General features: G+C 59.1%; 1 protein-coding gene across 2 annotated transcripts in view; it reads left to right on the forward strand.

The window, feature by feature from the left end:
* Positions 1-14,761: 14,761 nt before the first annotated feature.
* TNRC6C (trinucleotide repeat containing adaptor 6C) overlaps positions 14,762-16,830 on the forward strand; it is an 89,567-nt gene continuing 87,498 nt past the window's right edge. Inside the window, exon 1 of one of the 2 annotated variants that reach the window (XM_037494848.2) lies at positions 14,762-14,801. Coding sequence is in view for 1 of the 2 variants with exons in the window: in XM_054689489.1 (XP_054545464.1) it covers positions 16,040-16,101 (62 nt within the window). In the remaining variant the exon portion in view is untranslated. Of the gene's footprint in view, positions 14,802-15,709; positions 16,102-16,830 lie in introns of those variants that run through there. The other variant, XM_054689489.1, reaches the window with a different exon arrangement.

Raw genomic sequence — 16,830 nt, forward strand, 5'->3', positions numbered from 1 at the left:
GGGCCCCGGGGCCCCAGCCCAGAAGGAGCACCACTTGGTTTAATGCTCTGCTGGAGGACGTTGCTGCCCTGTAATTCATCCATTCATTCCTTCTGCAAGGATTTATTGAGTGCCTACTATGTGCCAGGCTCTCCTCTGGGCACCAAAGACAAAGCCAACAGAGCGATGTCAAATAACCGCAGGATGTCAGATGGGAGGAGATACGAGGACAGAAAGCCAGGCTGTGGGTGAGGGGATAGTGACACAGTCACCTGCGGGTATAGTTCACACGTGCCGAGTGGCCAGCAACCAAGACAACTACCTCGGGGACCTGGGCAGTCATGATGGCTCATTTTACACATCAGCTTGACTTGGCTAGACTAGAGTACCCGGTGGTTTGGTCAAACACCAGCTTAGGATGCTGGGAAGGTATTTTTTCAGATTTTTAAGATCTGACTAACATTAGAATCAATGGATTGTGAGTAAAAAAGCGGACTACCCTTTGTAATATAGGTGGGCCTCACCCAATCAGTTGAAGGCCTTGCAAGAAAAAAATAAATTTGGCACCACCCGAGGGAGAAGGAATTCCCTCTCCAGGCGGCCCAAGAACCCACTTACCCCACCACCTCTTCCCTGACTCCTCAGCCTGCCTTGCAAATTTTAGCCTCGAAATCCCTTGCAACCAGGTGAGCCGAGTCCTTAAAATACATCTTCCTCTATCAACCTCCCTCTCTCTCCTTCCCTTTCTTTCGCTTCACAAGATACATATGTCACGTGATACATACACATATCTCACGTGATACATATACATACATGTACTCTACACAATATATATGTAATAATTTATATAAAATCTTTCTCTCTCTCTCCCATTAGTTCAGTTCTTTGCAGAACCCTGGCTAATATATAAAGCATGGTCCCTGGCCCTGGTGTTCTTCCTGCTCCCAGCTGCACTGGCTGCTGGACTTGGTCTGCAAAGGGAGGTGGTCTAGGGCCTCCCTGGTGGCACAAGGGGTTAAGACGCAACCTATGAAGCTCCCGGCAGCCACTGCAGCGCGAGTTCAACCCCCAACCAGAGAGCTACCCACATGGCGCAACAGACCTCTCCTGCCTCGCCCGCTGCTCCCCTCAGCAGTGGATTTCAGTCAGTCTGCCTGTTCTGTTCCCTGCTCTGTCTCTGGTGGTGAATCCTCTCACACACACACACACCCCACCACAGATCTGGCCTGTACCCCGGTTCTTGTATGCATAAATAAATCTTTTTAAAAAACCGGGGTGGGGGAGGTGGTCTAGTAAACTCAGGGGATGCATTTAAGGAACCCCCTTCTCGAAGTTTCCACCAACAGCCTGGGGAGCCGCCCCTCCCTGCGCCAGTGTTCTGGCCACAGGTGTCTTCTCCTCTCCCTCATTCAAGGACCCGGGGCTGGGAAGCCCTGAGCCTGCACTTTGCCACTGCCCTCTGCAGCCATCCACGAGGGGCAAGTCTGGCTTTCTCACCGCTGTTGTGCTCAATTTGAGTTCCACCTTGGGATAGAGGGGCTTTCCGGCACACCAGGCCTCTCCACCAAGCCCAGTAAAATCTTTCAGCTGCTAGTCATGGCAGCCACCCCAGCGCTCACAGTCCCCGCACAGGGATCCCGCTGCAGAGCATGGCGGAGGCGGCTGCAGCCGTTTGGATGCTGTGTAACAAGGTCTTTCAGCGATAAGTGCCGGATTCTCCAAAGAGATTTTCGCTGGCATGTCAGGCTGCCTTTTTTTTTTGACACCAAAACACGTGTCGCCGCTGCAGAACTGCGTTGTCCTCTGGAAACAGAGGCCTGTTATTTACACTGCCCATTAGGAGCCGCACTTGACCCCAAGGCACAAAGGCCTGGTTGTGCCCAAACGGCTGAGGGAAGTGTCCTGCAGCTCTGACACAGGTCTTCGGGCAGAGGAGCCTGAGCAGGTTGTTGACGGGGTTTTGGGGAGTCGTTGAATCCTGCTCAGCAGAACTGGAGGTGGGGGGGTGCTGAAGTGCGCAGGTCTTAAGGCGAGTTGCCATGCCAACGGCAGGCAGGGTCCACCTGGGCTTTTCAGGGTGCTCGCAGGAGAACCACCCCTCCTGAGGCCCTGCCGCATCTCCTCCCCACAGCGCTGGGGAAGGAAGTTCGATTTTGAAGGCACAGCAGGTAAACTGAGGTCGCCAAAACAGTGCCACAGGGGAATGTTTGCAAGCTCCCAACCAAGCAAGGTGCACTGCCACCTCAGGGCCAGCTGCAGCGGCCTTCGTGAGCTGGGTCCTCAGTGGCCGTCAACTTGAGAAAGCTGCCCTGCTGGGTGGCAGGCCCCATGTCAAGAGCACACAGCTTTACTTTGACTTTTCTCAAGAAAGCCAGCCTACTTGTTTCACCTGCCTTAAACATGAAAACAGCGAAAATAAGTAAGCACTTCCCAAGCCAATGCAGCAGTTACTGACACCCGCTCTTCGGGTGCAAATATCAGTCATTAAGCAGGGAGAGGAAACACAGAGGCGACTTCTCTGGAAAAGCACGTGGGTAGCAAAACCCCCTCCTGTCATCGCCTTCAGCATCTCTAAACGCTAGTAAGAGTTCCCAGGCCCCATCTGGGAGAGGACTTAGCGCTAAGATCCTTTGGCATCTAGTCGGAGACTCATTATGTAAATGACGGCAAATTCATTTGATACAAGTGTGTCTGCTGTTAAGAGGCTTTTACAGAGTTTATTTTAAAAATATGAAAAATGTGAAAAAGTTGTTTTTTTTTTTTTTTTTTTTACTCCTAGACTAAACATGCTTCTCTTTCCCCAGAGAGTAATTCAAAAACAATTGGTGGAGCACAACATAGCTGTGGTCTTTCAAATGACGCTAAGATGCAAGCCTGCAAGGAGACACTTTTCAAGCTAACCTTGGCTTCTTTGAGGATCGGGACAATGTGATGTTTTTCTTCTTTCCATCTCTGTGCAGTCTCTGTGTTTTTTTCATAAAGAGCATGTATTATTTTATAGTTGGAAAGAAAAAATAAACAAAAACAAACAAGTGGTTGCTAGGATGAGAGAATAGGGTGGAGCCTTCATCATCCAGCTTCTGCCATATTCCAGGCCACATTATGCCCATGGTCAGCGAAGGGCAGCCGGGAGCCCTGCCCAGTGCGAGTGGCGAGCACCAGCCGCTCCTGCCGACTCCAGCCACACCAGGTACCAGATGCCAACATAGAGATTTGGCAACATCTGGATTGTCCAGGTTTGGGTTTCTTTTTCCCACTTCTGTCTCTACACACGCGCGCGTGCACGCGCACACACATGCACACACGCACGGACACACACACATGCACGAACACCCCAGAATCTCCATATTCTGGTTGGTGGGATTCAACACTGGTGGCACCCCTGCGAGAAGCAAGTTCTGGGGTCCCCGACACCATGTCCAGGCAGGAAGAAGGGCTCCTTCTGCAGATGCCAGCATCGCTCTGCTCCAGGGACGTGGACCCTAGACGCACAGCTGGGCTGAGGCAGGTCCCAGCAGCAATTCCCAGCCAGGCTTTCCAGCACAAAGGCTGTACTGGAAGCGACTTGGAGAATCAACACGGGCTCCCTCCTCTGGGTCTAAGGGCAGGAGGCGACCCTAGAAGGAGGGGCGTGCTCAGCCGCAGGCTCCAGCCACACCTGCCTCCTCTCCACTGCATCGGCCTGCGGACATCTGTGCTTCGGGCAGCTGCGACGCGCCTGCGGGTTCTCTCTCTGGCCTCGCTCCTCCAATTATTCACCCTGTTGATTGTAGGAAGGGTTGCAGCTGACTGAGGTCATCATGGCCACCAAGCTGCTGGGAGGAATCTGCTTCTGGTCCCTCCAGACTGGCTCCTCCCGCCTGTACGTGCCTAAGCCCGGATCCTGCAATGCTTGTCCCTTCCTGGCTCCCAAGACTCCTTCCCTCACCCCCCAGGCAGCCAACCAGTCATGCCTGGTGCAGAGAACCTCTCACTCATCCCACAAATATTTGTTGAGCGCCTGTTATGTGCCACATGCTGACTGTGTGTGTGTGGAAATGCCCCAAGGACACCCGTGCACATCCAGCTGCAGGAGCCAAGCCGACGTCCGAGCCGATGGCCACGCACTTGGGACAACAGCATCAGGGGGCTCTTGGTTCACCTTTACTAACACACCGGGCACGGTTGGTGGTTTGCTCGTGCAGATAGCGCGGCAGGTGAGCCATCGTGTGGAGGTTTACTCGCCCCTCGCCTTCTCCTCCCCACACTATCGCTCTTTCAGTCCCCCGGCCTCCTCGCTTGGAGTCACTCACGCTCCCTCAGACTCCTGCCCTCCAATTAGTGGCCAAGTTCCTGTCTCTCTGGGAAAGGCCTCCACCTCCTTTATCACAGCTCCACCCTGCTTAGCCCCAATGCCAACGACTGTCTGTCCCTCCTGAAGCACATGGGGACCCCACACCTAGGCCAGCAGTGCCGGCACTGGACAAGAGTGGTGAGCACTGGGACAAGTGCCATAGACGGCTGTGGAGAGAATCCACGGGAGCGAGGAGCATAACGGGGCCCATGTGTGAGTGATGATGAGAAAGTTGATTGTATGGAGGAGGATGGATGGATGGATGATGGATGATGGATGGATGGATGGATGATGGAAGGATGGATGGATGGATGGATGGAGGATGATGGATGGATGGATGATGGAAGGATGGATAGATGATGGATGGATAGATGATGGATGGAAGGATGGATGGATGGATGGATGGAGGATGATGGAAGGATGGATAGATGATGGATGGATGGATGATGGATGGAAGGATGGATGGATGGATGAAGGCACGAGTCCATGGCCAACAACTCAGATGGTCCTGTGATTCTTGCCCTGACCCGTCCCCCCATGGCCACCCACAGCGCTGCCTGGCTCTTATTCACTTCACCTCCTGCCTCAGATTGTCAATGGCTCCCTATGGTCCAGAGTTAAGTTCTGATTCCCCAGGGCACTCAGACGCTGTTTTCAACCTAACTTTCTAGCTTTTTGAATCCTCTAGAGGAAACTTCATACTATTTTAACTATTGCTGTTTGTTTTGTCTGTCTAGAAAACTCAGCTCAAATTCTGCTGTCGAGAGAGAGAAAACTGTGAGGGTGATGGGATTTGATCTTCAAGAGCCAAATCCTCATCTTTCAAGTAGAAAGTCACGTGAGGGCGAGTTATCAGCCTTTCCATGCCACTAGCCCCGGTGGCCTTGATAGTGTAACGCAGAAGGTGCTTGGGAACACGGGTGCGGGGCATGCAGGCCTGATTGGGGACACCTGAGCATGGGCGTCAGCTGTGCCTAAGTGTGCACACCTGAGCCTGGAGGCCAGGGGTACAAGCGTGGCGTCACCCAGAGACGGCCGGGAGGGCAAGCGGTGTGATTTTGGAGGAGGCGAGATCATGCGGGAACGCCAGAGCTCCGAGATTTGCAACCTTCAGGCTTGCCACTCCACCCTGTTACAGTGGAAAAATCAAGAAAGGAGAATAAAAGCTTTTTTTGTTTTTGTTTTAGAAATATGAATATAAATGTCAGAGGAAACAACTAAAGGACTTGAAGATGTTTGCTTTTCAGGATAGAGGTGAGCAGGATCCAGGGCAGGAGGGGTGTGGGAGTGGGGTTGTCTGGTTTTAAGACCAGTAGAACATAACTGATAGAGTAGGCTTTTAAAAATTGTTTTCACATGGATTCATTTTTTAAATTGTCACCAATGCCTACAATGTAGCCAGATAACGATTGAGATAAGACCTAAGACTATTAAATGAGGGTATGAGTGTCAGGTGTGCAGCATGAGATGGAAAGGCTCTCGTTACTCTTGTCCTTTCTGGGAATGCCCCGTGAGGCAGAGGCAGAGGCAGGAGTGGGGTGCAGCTTCCTGACTCCTGCGCCCACTTTCTCCCTGGTTATCCCATCCCACTGATCAATCACATGTTCGGCTCCCTAAGACTATTTTTCTCTGCAGTCCCTGTTGATAGACTTGACAAAGGTCTGGTTGAGCGTGTCGGGGCAGTAGTAACTTCCGGAACAAGCAAACTCCGAACTCTCGAGGGCTTTACCTAACACAGGTGCATTTTCCCTCATCTGCCCTTCCTGGCTTGTAGGAGACATTTCTCCTTCTCAAGTTTCAGGCACACAGATCCTTCTCATTTTGAGGCTCTCCCACGCCCTGGGCTCTGAAGTGCCTGCATCCAGGCGGGAGGAGAAAGGAGCCAGAAGGCAAGCTGCCCCCCAGGTGTCCAGTGTGGAAGGAAAACATCTTTCTATGCAAATCTCATTGGCCAGAACTGATCACGTGGTCTGACCTGGACGAGCAGGGGATGCTGGGAAATGTAGTCCCTGGCCAGCCGCCCTTCTCTGTGAAAACTCCAGCTATGGAAGGACAGGGTGGGTTTTGATGGAGGCATCTCTGCCACATCTGCTATCAACAGCACCATATCCAAACTCCAGGCTCCGCCCAGTGCCTCCCTCGCGTATCCTAATGGTTGCCTCTAGGGGAACTTTGTGCAGCCCCAGGCTCCCAGCTAAATACAGCAGGAGTTTTCAAATGAAAATTTCACCTCCTCTTTGAAGGCTTTCATTGTTTCCATAGCCAGCAGCTGTGGAGCCACTGACGCTGAATTTCTGAGTCAGGGTTTGAGAGTGGGGTGGGGCCCTAGGACAGGGACCATCCCCTCTGACACAAGAGAAGGGAAATGAGCTGAGGGGGCTGTGGGCACCCCCAATGGGGCATTCGCAGCAGACCTTTCCCCTGCATGCCAGTGATTCTGCAGGAACTTCAAAGACAGGTGATAGGTCATGATCTGAATTTAGCTGGGCCAGGAGCTTGAGCTGAGCACCCTCAGAAGAGCTGACCCCGTGGTCCTGTGGATCTCTCTTGTGGGAATCAGCCTCATGACCCCCGAGCTCCACCTCCTGACAGTCACACCCTGTGTGTGGGTCCCCGGAGTTGGCACGTGGAGATGGGAGGGGCTCCTGGTATTACGGTGCCCCTCCTTCAGAGGGGATGTTCCAGGACCACAGTGGGTACCTGAAACCCCAGATAGTACCAACCCCACATATACTGTGCTTTTCCCTATACATATATACGTAGGAGAAAGTACATTTTTTAGTTGGTAAGCAATTAATGACAATAAGTAATAATAAAATAGAATATTATAGCAAGCTACTGCAGCATAAGGCATGTGAGTACACTTGCTCTTTCTCCATGATCCTCTCTCTCTCTCTCTCTCTCTCTCTCTCTCTCTCTCTTTCAATATCTTATTGTCATCTTTTCTGACCCTGGTTGCCTAAAACCTCAGTGCAAGGAGGACTTGGGTGCAGAGGACTTGTGTTTCTCCCTTGGCGCGCTCTCCCTCTTGGATTACTAACCCTGGGGGAGCCACAAGGGGCAGCCTGATGGAGAGGTGCCTGTGGCAAGACCCTGAAACCTGCCCGAGGGCTTGACAGTGAACTTGGAGCCTTATAGTCCCATCAGCAGCTCAGTCTTGGCTTCACGCAAGCCTCTCAGCAGAGCCACCCAGCTCGGCTGCCCCCATCCCTGATTCCAAGAAACGGGTGACAGGATACGTTTATTGTTCCAAGTTACCCAATTTGAGGGATAATTTATTACTCGGCAACAGATAACTGACAGTTATTTTCATTGTCTGTTCACAATCAAGTATGTGTTTGGATTTACTTGGGAGGAGGAGAAAATGGAAAATTATTCAATATATTAAAATTGTGGGCTTCCCTGGTGGTGCAGGGGCTGAGTCTCAGCACTATGAAGCAATCAGCAGCCACTGCAGCACTGTTCGATCCCCGGCCAGGGAGTGACCCACAGGGCACGGCAGACCTCTCCTGTCTCCCTGCTGCTCCCCTCAGCAGTGTGTTTCAGGAGATCTGCCTGTTCTGCTCCCCACTCTCTCTGTGAATCCTCTCACCTCCCGCACCTCTGGCCTGCACCCCAGCTCTTGTGTGCATAAATTAATCTTTAAAACAAAGAAACCCCAGTGCCCACCCCCCCCACCCCCCCCCCCGCCAAAAGCCTCCTACCAGTATCATGAGGGCTGTTAGACCAGGTTTAAACACTTGAGCCCAAGCGGGAACTACCTTCATCATGACTCGCTTGGTCCCCCCAGATTCCTGGGAGACCTTGCACTGATGCTCACCCCTCGATCTGGAAGGAATGGACCCAACAGAGAGAGAGATTGGGAAGTTTCGGGTGCTGGCGAGGCTCATGTCCAAGACACTGAAAATGTCCGCTGTGATTCAGATCTGAGCACCAGAGACGAGCGGGCGAGGCCTCCCTGCGTCAGGTCCGAGGTCCCTTAGCGCCCGGGGCCGGGGCGCCTTTCAGTGACAGTCAGAGCCGCAAGAAGGAGCAACACCCCACAGACGACACGCTACGGTGCATCGCTGTTAACGCAGACTGAAACGAGAATTTGTATCCCGAGCGCCACTGAGTTCCAAGAGCTGCAGACAGAATCGCAGCCCCGGACGGAATGGGCGCCCATTTTCAACGCCATGAAAAAAAAAAAAAAAAAGTCGTAATGACATTTGCTGTTTTGCGACCGACCCGGACGCACAACACACCTGCGCACACGCTCACACTCTGGCGCACACGCCATGGGACACGCCCCGCCTCCCTCTGTGTTGCCTCCCTCTGGTCTCCGCAACAGAACACCCCCTCCCCCAGCACACCCCCCATCCGCTCAGAGGCCCGCTTCCACTATGCCGGGCCCTGTCAGACAGACGGACAGGCGGACAGACATCGTCCTCAGCACGGTCCTCAGCCCAGGCGCCTTCTCAGCAGAGTAACCTGCTCAAATCTCTCTCTTTAAAGAAACAAACCCACAGAAAACCACTCTCTGGGCCCCGCATTCCTCCGGAGTCACCTTCCGGGCTCCCGCTGAGCGTGGCCTCCCACACGTGGGAGCTGCCAGGCAAGAATCCTGGCACAGGCCTGGAGGCAGAGGGGGCAGGTTTCGGGGTGGTGGGGGCGGTTCCCCTGAGTGGAGAGGAGTCTGCCCTGGTCCCCCCTAGCTCCCCGGGGGTTTACTGGCAATCCCCAGCTGGTGGGTGCCTCGGCCCACTGCACCTTCACCTCCCAGGGCGCTCCCCAGCACAGGAGCGTCTGCGTGGAAACGGCCCCTCTTTACAAGCAGGCCGCACTGGAGCAGGGCGTGCCCCCAGGACCCCATCTTGACTTGTCTGCACCTGTGGAGAACTTATTTCCAGATGAGGCCCCACTCTGCGGTCCTGGGGGTTAGGACTCAGCAAGTGTTTGGGGAGGCGGGCGGCACAAGTCAGTCCACATCAAGGGTCACACTTAAAGACTGGTCCTCCCTACCTCTTCTACCCATCCTCCTCCTTCCTGTGCACCTTGCAGCCTGCGGATCCCGTCCCCCCCACCCCCGCCCCGTGTTGCCTAGGACTCTGTGACCTCGCGGCAGCCATGTGGGTGGCCCTTACGCAGGCCTTGCTGGTGCACTGTGAACCAGCTACTCCTTCATCCAGCTCCTTCCCTTCCCTTGGGAGCCCACAGCTCGGACTGTCTCTTCTCATATTGGGGGGCTTTTCCCCTCCCCGCTGATCCTCAGGCTGGAGCTCAGCCCTCTCGGCTTCCCTCCTAGCCCACGGCCCAGGCAGACCATCCTCGCTAGCCTTCTCCAGCCTGGAGTCTCTCCTGACTCCAAAGATACCCAACCAAACCCACCCGTTCCTCCCCAAAGCTCCACCTAAGGCTTGTGCCCCTCCACCCCCTGCCCCCCTTTTCCCACCCAACAAGAAACCTGAGCTGCCTGAGCCTCCAGAGCCACCCTCCTTGCATGAGCCTTGGCCCCCAAGTCCCCACCCCGCAGAGTCCAGTCCTCTTCCAGCGGGGCCTCTCCACTAGACCTCTCCCGCCACCCGAGTTACTTCCACAGGTTCTGGCATCTGGGCTGCAGAACTTTGCAGACCTCCTGCCCTGTGCGGTCACCCCCTGTTCACCACCTTATCCTTCTCCATGTGCTCCGCCGCAGCGTTTCCAGAGAGAGCTCACAGACAGCCGCGCATCATGTTTAGCATGATTGGAGGGTTTACACTGTCTTTGGGATAAAATCCAGGCTCCTTAACATAACATGAGATGCTCCTTGTAATCCGGCCCTGCTCATCTCTCCTGCTTCCTTCCTCTCCCTTCTTACCCACGAGCAGGCCCAGCCCCGCTGCCCCCATGAGCACCACGCTACTCCCTTCTGTGTCCTCTACAGGGGCCTCCCTCTGTCTTCAGCTCTGACCTTCACCGCCCCGGCCTCCAGTCTTTCCAAGCCCTCCCAAGTCATCGGGTCCCTCCCGCCTGCTTCAGCACTGTGCACGTATTGCCGCCCTAAGTCAGCCGCGGCTTTCAGCTGTTGACCCCCAGCACGTGGCCCACTGCTGCACACGCTGCGCATCAGGGAGAATCCCCTCCTGGGTGAGGCCAGGGTGAGGGCTAGCACGAGGCCCAGAGCACTGCCGGAGTCAGCCACTGTCAGCGGAGCGGGGTTCAGCCTCGCCCTTAGGGTGAGATTCTCTTCTCCTTGTGGGTATTTTCCCTGGCAGAGGAGGACAATGGCCCCAGAAGCATTCGGGGGACCGGGCTAAACATGCACTCATGGGCCTCCCCAGGGCCTGTGGGAATCTGCAATCAACAAGCCCGCTGGGCGATCCTTCTGGACAGAATTGGAGACCAGAGCCCCGTGCCCTGCTGGCTGTTAGGAAAATCTTTCAAGTTTATCACAGCTTTTTTGAGGCCAAGTCACTCGCTCCCTGCTGGCGACAAGCGGGGCGCACCCTGTCCAGTCTCTGCATTGTCTCTGAGAAGCAATTGTGCGAGTCCCGAAGCTTTTCCCATTGAGTCCACTATGAGGCTGCAAACTACATGTGCCTGCAGAATCTGCAGAGGGGGGAGGATGAAGAGACTATGAACTGAAAGCGATTGTCTATTTTTTTGAACAAACCATTGCCCACATTTCGCCAGGAAGCAACGCGGCCCTGTGCAGCAGGAAGTGGTTGGGAAAGGGAGGGAGGCCAGTGTCGCGCCCTGAGCCGCAAGGAAAGGTGCCCTTTCTCAGGGTTTCTGCTCAAGTTTTCACCTGCTCCAAAATCACCTGGAGGATCGAAGAGGAAGCCACCCGGGCCCCCGCCCCAGATCTTCTGAATCAGCAGATTTGGCACCTGGGATAGGAAGATGCATTTCCCACAAGCTCCCAGGCGACACGGCACCGCGGGCCGGGCCTCACCGCGGGCCACCGGCTCATCCAACCTGTGTGTTTCCATGCAGCGGTCTGTTCCGCAATGTCGATGGAGTGAGGGATGGAATCACCTGTGTCTCTGCTCACACTGGACGCGGATCTTGTCACATTTTAAGCAGGAGTTCTACAGAGAGTGCTCATGATTCTTCCTTGAATGGAACCGAAATTTGCCCCCAAACCTACCTACAGACCTCGGGTCTGTCTCCGTCATTCTCAGCATACACCTGCGCCTGTCCGGGAGTTCTCGATGTGTCTGAAGACAGCCATCCTGTTCTGCTTGTCTCTCCTTCCCTGCACCCACCTCTTCTCCCCTATGGTGGATGTTCAAGGCTGGGTTCGGGGCGGTTTGGAAGGGGGATCCCCATCGGCAGCCAGCCGTCTCTCCAAGACAATCTGTTTGTCAATTTCTTTCTCATACTCTAGTGCCCGGCGCTGGCCATAACACGCCATGTGGGACCTGACCAGATCCCAGCACAGTGTCCTGAACTGGACACTGTCTGCTTTTTGACAAACCATTTCCCACCTGTAGCCAGGTCGAGCATGTGGTTGCCTAGAATTTTTTTGTACATGAGCTTGTGTCCAACCAGGTCTTCTCCAGCTGTCCATAACAAGTTGACATTTTAAGAGCTCTTGACCTTTACCATTTAATCTTCTTTAACGGAATTCTATTGGTTTGGCCCATTTTTATAGATTAACTTGGTTGCCGCTCTGCAGCAGGAACACAATGAGGGACACAGCAGTCGTGGAGCAGGTTTGCAAGACAAGACTCTGCTGCTGGAGCAGAAGTTCTTGTGCCATTTATTGAAAGCACCCAGGCTAGTAGAAGCTGATCATGCGACAATGGTATGAGGAATAAGGTCCGGAGGGTGGGATAGGAGTGGGGGACAAAGTTTTATGAGGAACAGAGAAGGGGACATCGTGGCCATGTGTTAAGGCATTTACATCAGCAAAGTATGATGTCATCCCAGGCAGAGTTATCCTGAGACCACCATGGAGACAGCTGTGTAATCAGGTCACCAGTGACCTTGGCGTCCCCGGCCTGCCTCGTGATTCGGGCTCTACTCTGTAGTCAAGGAATGTTCTGCTATGATTTGCAGATAGCCAATAGGTCACAGTTGCCCATGAGTGGGCAGCTAGTAGCCAGCGCAAGGGAACCCACAATGAGGGGGTAGTGAGTGGTGGGGCTGACAAGGGGCTGGCAGACTCCAAATGCACCCATACCCATTTTACAACTCTCCCTGGGGGTCCTTCCACTTTGCTCGGTCCCAGCACCCACAAATGGGTGCCACCATGAGCCACGCTTTGTGTGTGGGCATCCCTCGTGGGCCTCAATATTTCTGGGTTGGTCCAGACTTCCCATACGACCATGGGTCCATATGCCACGCCACGTGCCCAATTTTCCTTGTGCAGCAAACCTTGTTGCTCAGAGTACTTACTGCCTGTTCTCCAGGTGTCTACAATCCACGTAAACAGGAGGAGAGGATGATCTTGCCAGGTTTGAGTTGAGGCAGGAAGATTGGACAGGGAACCAGATAAGAAAAATAATGACAAATACGAAATATGTAATTTTTTCAGTTTTCAAGAAAGTGAAGTTCTGCTCATCACAGGGTGACAGGTATCTGCGTCCCTTGGTTGCGTCATCTACTTAGTGGCTCTGCATATTTTGAAGAGGTTACTGCTTTGCACTCCCTCCCGGAGCACAGGCTGGTATCTGTCTCTCAGAAACAAAAAGGAGGCAGGTTCTCTCTCTGCAAGATGTGAGAAAATGCAGGGCCGCAGTGCGGGCCCAAGCCAAGCCCCTAAGCCAGCTGGTCTGACTCCAGGTCGCGGGGAGTGATGTGGTTTTCGGGGGTGGGGTGGGGGGGGGAACACACGACAGGGGCTCTGCAGGCGCCTCGCGACACCGACTGGCAGAGGCTCCAGACTCGGCAGAGAAGGAGCCCCAGGTGCCGCGACCCAGGAGGGCCGCCGGAGCAGCGCGGGCGTCCTGCCCCTCGCGCGCCCGAGGTTCGCAGCTCGGCCCTGGCGGCAGCGGAATGGCCGGCGCCCGCGCGTGGCTCCTCCGCGGGGGACACGTGGACAGAGCGCGGCCTCGCCGGCCCCAGCAACTCTCCGGCAGCCGCGCAACCGGCCGCTTCCAGGAACCCCCGCGCACTGGGGGAAATTCTTGGTTTCGTGACTGGAATCCAGAATTTTACCCGCCACCCCGCTCCCGGCCTCGGCCCGCGCCCGCGGGGCAGAGGGCGCGGAGGGGGGCCGGCGGGAGCCCCGCACGCCGGCGGGACCTCGCGGGGCGTGGGAGCCCGGGCGCCCGGGTTCGGCCGGCCCGGCCCGGCCCGGCCCGGCCGCCAGCGCGCGGGGGCGGGGTGTTCGCCCTCCGGGGAAGGGGGTGCCCCGGGGGGCCGTTTCGCAGCGGGCGGCTCGGCGCCGGCGGGCGCTGTCCGGGGAGCGGCCGCGCGCAGGGGCGGGAGGAGGCGCGCGGCCGCGGGGTCCCGGGACCGGCGCAGCGCGCGCGTGAGCCCCGCGGCGAGGCCCGGGCGGGGGCGCGGCGCGGAGGGACGCGCGCCAGTGCGGGAGCCGGCCCGCCGCGAGCAGGGCCCGCGCCGCGGGGCGAGCACGGGGCGCCGGCGGGGGACCCCGAGCGCGCGCGCGGGCTCGGTCCGCGCCCCGGCTTCCCCGCGCTAACGCGGGCCGCGGCGGCCACCGAGGCCGGGGGCGCCGCAAGCCCCGGGGACCAGCACGCGCCCGGGCGGGGAGCGCGCGCCCGCACCCCCGCGGCGCGCTCCCCGCGCGGTCTGGGGAGCCCCGCGCGGGCGGGTATTAAGGAGGACGGCGGGGGCGTGGCCGGGCCCAGGCCAGCCAATGGGCCCGGGGGGCGCGCGGGGGCGGAGCGCGGGGGCCGAGCGCCGATTGGCCCGCCCGCCCCGGTATGCAGATGCGGCGGCGTCACGTGCCCGGGGCCCGGACGACTTCCTGTGGGCGGCCGCGCGGGGCGGGGCCGGGCCGCGAGCGCCCCGTCTGGCTGGCGCGGGGGGAGGGGGGTTCTTGTCAGTTAGAGCCCCAAGATGGCCGCGGTGGCAGCGCCGCACCTCAGCGCGACGGCCCCGGGAGCCGCAGCCGCCGCCGCCGGCCCCGCCGCGCCGCAGCCCTGAGCGCCGCGCCGGCCGCCCCGCCGCCCCGCCAGGCCGCGCCCGCCCGCCGCGCGCCCGCCGCCGCCGCCGCCGCCGCGGCCCGCCCGCCCCGAGGCGCAGGAGCGGAGCCGGCCGAGCGCCGCCGCCGCCGCGGACCGGGAGCGCCGGAGCCGCCGCCGCCGCCGGGCGCGCAGGAGGACGCGCCGCCGGACCTGGCCCCGCCGGGCGCGCCGCCCCCCCGCCCGCGCCGCCGCCCGCGCCGGGCCCCGAGCCCGCGGCGCCGGCGCTGAGCGGGCCCCCGCCGCCCGAGCGCCGCGCCGGCCCCGGGGAGGGCGCCCGCGCCGCCGCCTGCGCCGCCGCCGCCGCCGGGCCCGCGCCGCCGCGGGAGCCCCGCCGAGGAGCCGCCGCCGCGGCCGCCGGGGACGGAGCCCAGGTGAGCGCGCGCGGGCCGGGGCGCCGCGGGGCCGGGCGGCCGGCGGCCCTTTGTTCGGCCGCGCCCGGAGCGCGAGGGCCCGGCGGCCCGGGCGGGAAGGGGCGCGCGGCGCGGCCGGGGGCGCCGCCCGCGCGCGGGGAGGTGGGTCCGCGGGCCGGGCCGGGCCGGGGCGCGCGGGGGCGGCGGCGCGGGGGGCGCGCGGGGGCGCGGGGCTGCGGCGGGCCGGGCTGCGGGGCCGAGCCTGCCTCGCCCGGGCCGCGTCCCCTCGCCGCGAGCCGCGGTCCCTGGCGCGGCCTCTCGCGGCGGAGCCGGCGCCGTGTGCGGACGCGGGCGCGGCCCGGGGCCTGGGTCGCTCGCCAGGTACGCGGCGGGGCCGCCTGCCCGAGCCGGCGCGGCCGCGGGGGCCGGGGCGCGGGGCGGGGCCCGAGGCGGGGCGCCCCGCGGGCCCTCGGAGGCGCCCGGCGGCCGCGGGGATTCCGCGGGACGCGAGAGGCGGCGCCCCCGGCCCCGCCCGGCCGATGATCGCGCCGTCCGCGCGGCGGGGCTGCCCGGGGTGCTCCCCGGGGCCCGACCCAGCGTCTCTCGGGGGGCGAGTCGGAGGCCCCGCCGGCCCCGGCCGCTGCGTCGCCGGCCCCCGCCTCCGCCTGCGGACGCCGCTGCGGGTGACCCGAGCCGGCCGGGCCCCCCCCCCGCGTGGAGCGCCGGTGGCCGCGGGGGCCGCGCGCGGGAGCCGCGGCGCGAGGGTGTCGGGGCGCGGACCATCCCCTGCGCGGATCCAGACTCGCCCTCGCGCCGCGGGCGGGAGCGGGTGACACTTGGCTTCGGGCCCGCGAGCTTGGCTGGCGGAGGGCGCCCGGGAGAACTGTCAGCCCCAGCCGCAGGGGCGGGCGGCCCGCGGACGCCTTCGGTGCGGCCCCCTGGGAGCTTCGCGGGGACAGGGATGCGAACGGAGGCTTCGGAAGCGGCCAGCGCAGCCGTGGGGCGGAATCCGTGTTGTTGCTGGGGTTTGCAGAAGGCGTGTTGGTCTGGGCCGTCGTTTTCTTTACCCGTGTAGGTGGAGGAGACTCAGTGTGCGCGTTTCCCTAAGACTAGAGAGTCTCAGGATCTGTTTTTCTTGCAGACGTTGGATCATGAGAAATTGGAAACAAAGACAATGATAGTAGTGAAAGTATTAGTTAGATTAAATTACACTTGTGCGATGCAGAATTCCTCCAGCTGGCGCCGTCTCAAGCAGCAGGATGGGTCTGTGGGCGCCCAGGTGTGGAAGAAAACGCACTGTCACACCGGCCCGATGTCTCCGGTAAGAGTGGACTTTGGGAAGCGCGACCAAGTCTTCCAAACTTCTTGTCCAAACTGAAGATGCTGCCGGCCCAAGTCTCCGTTCCCCACTAAGGCGCGAAGTTAGACAAGGTTGCCCCGGAAGCTGCCCTGAGGGTCACCCTCCCCTGCTGCGTTTTGGAGTCCGGCGCTGCAGTGTTTTGGTGGTGACCTGGGCACGCGTGGAAGGGGGTTGTAGATTTTCTTCCGAACCATGCTGACTGTCGTTATTTTTCAAGTGCTTCATGTTTAACGCTTGGAGATTGTTTTGTGGCAGGTTGTATTTACACTCCCTTAGCTTTGCAATTTTGGAATCTATAGTTGCCTTTAGAGCGCTGATTAGAGGCCGAGTGGGCGAATGTTTGCCTTGACCCTCCTGGCTGACACGCAGCCAGGTCGTGGGGGATGGAGGAAACCTTCCCTGCCAGGTCGTGGGGGATGGAGGAAACCTTCCCTGCAGTGTTTCTCTCCGCCACCACCTTTTTGCTAAACATCTGGCTTTCCTGAGATGGTTTTGTGCTTTTCCAAATGCTGTCTTCCGGCTCCCTTCCAAAACCACGCCGGAGAGGGAGGGGAGCGGGAGGGGAGCCCTGTCCCTGGTGAGGGCTCCGTGGCAGCGCTGTGAGGGCGAAACAGCTGTGGGCTGGTGCGGCGCGCTGCCTGCTTGCTTCCCACTCGAAGCCAGGGCGGCACTCTCCAGACTCGGGCTTGT

The sequence above is a fragment of the Talpa occidentalis genome, unplaced genomic scaffold (genome assembly GCF_014898055.3).
Source record: "Talpa occidentalis isolate TD23 unplaced genomic scaffold, MPIMG_talOcc4v2.1 talOcc4.7, whole genome shotgun sequence".
Lineage (NCBI taxonomy): Eukaryota > Metazoa > Chordata > Mammalia > Eulipotyphla > Talpidae > Talpa > Talpa occidentalis.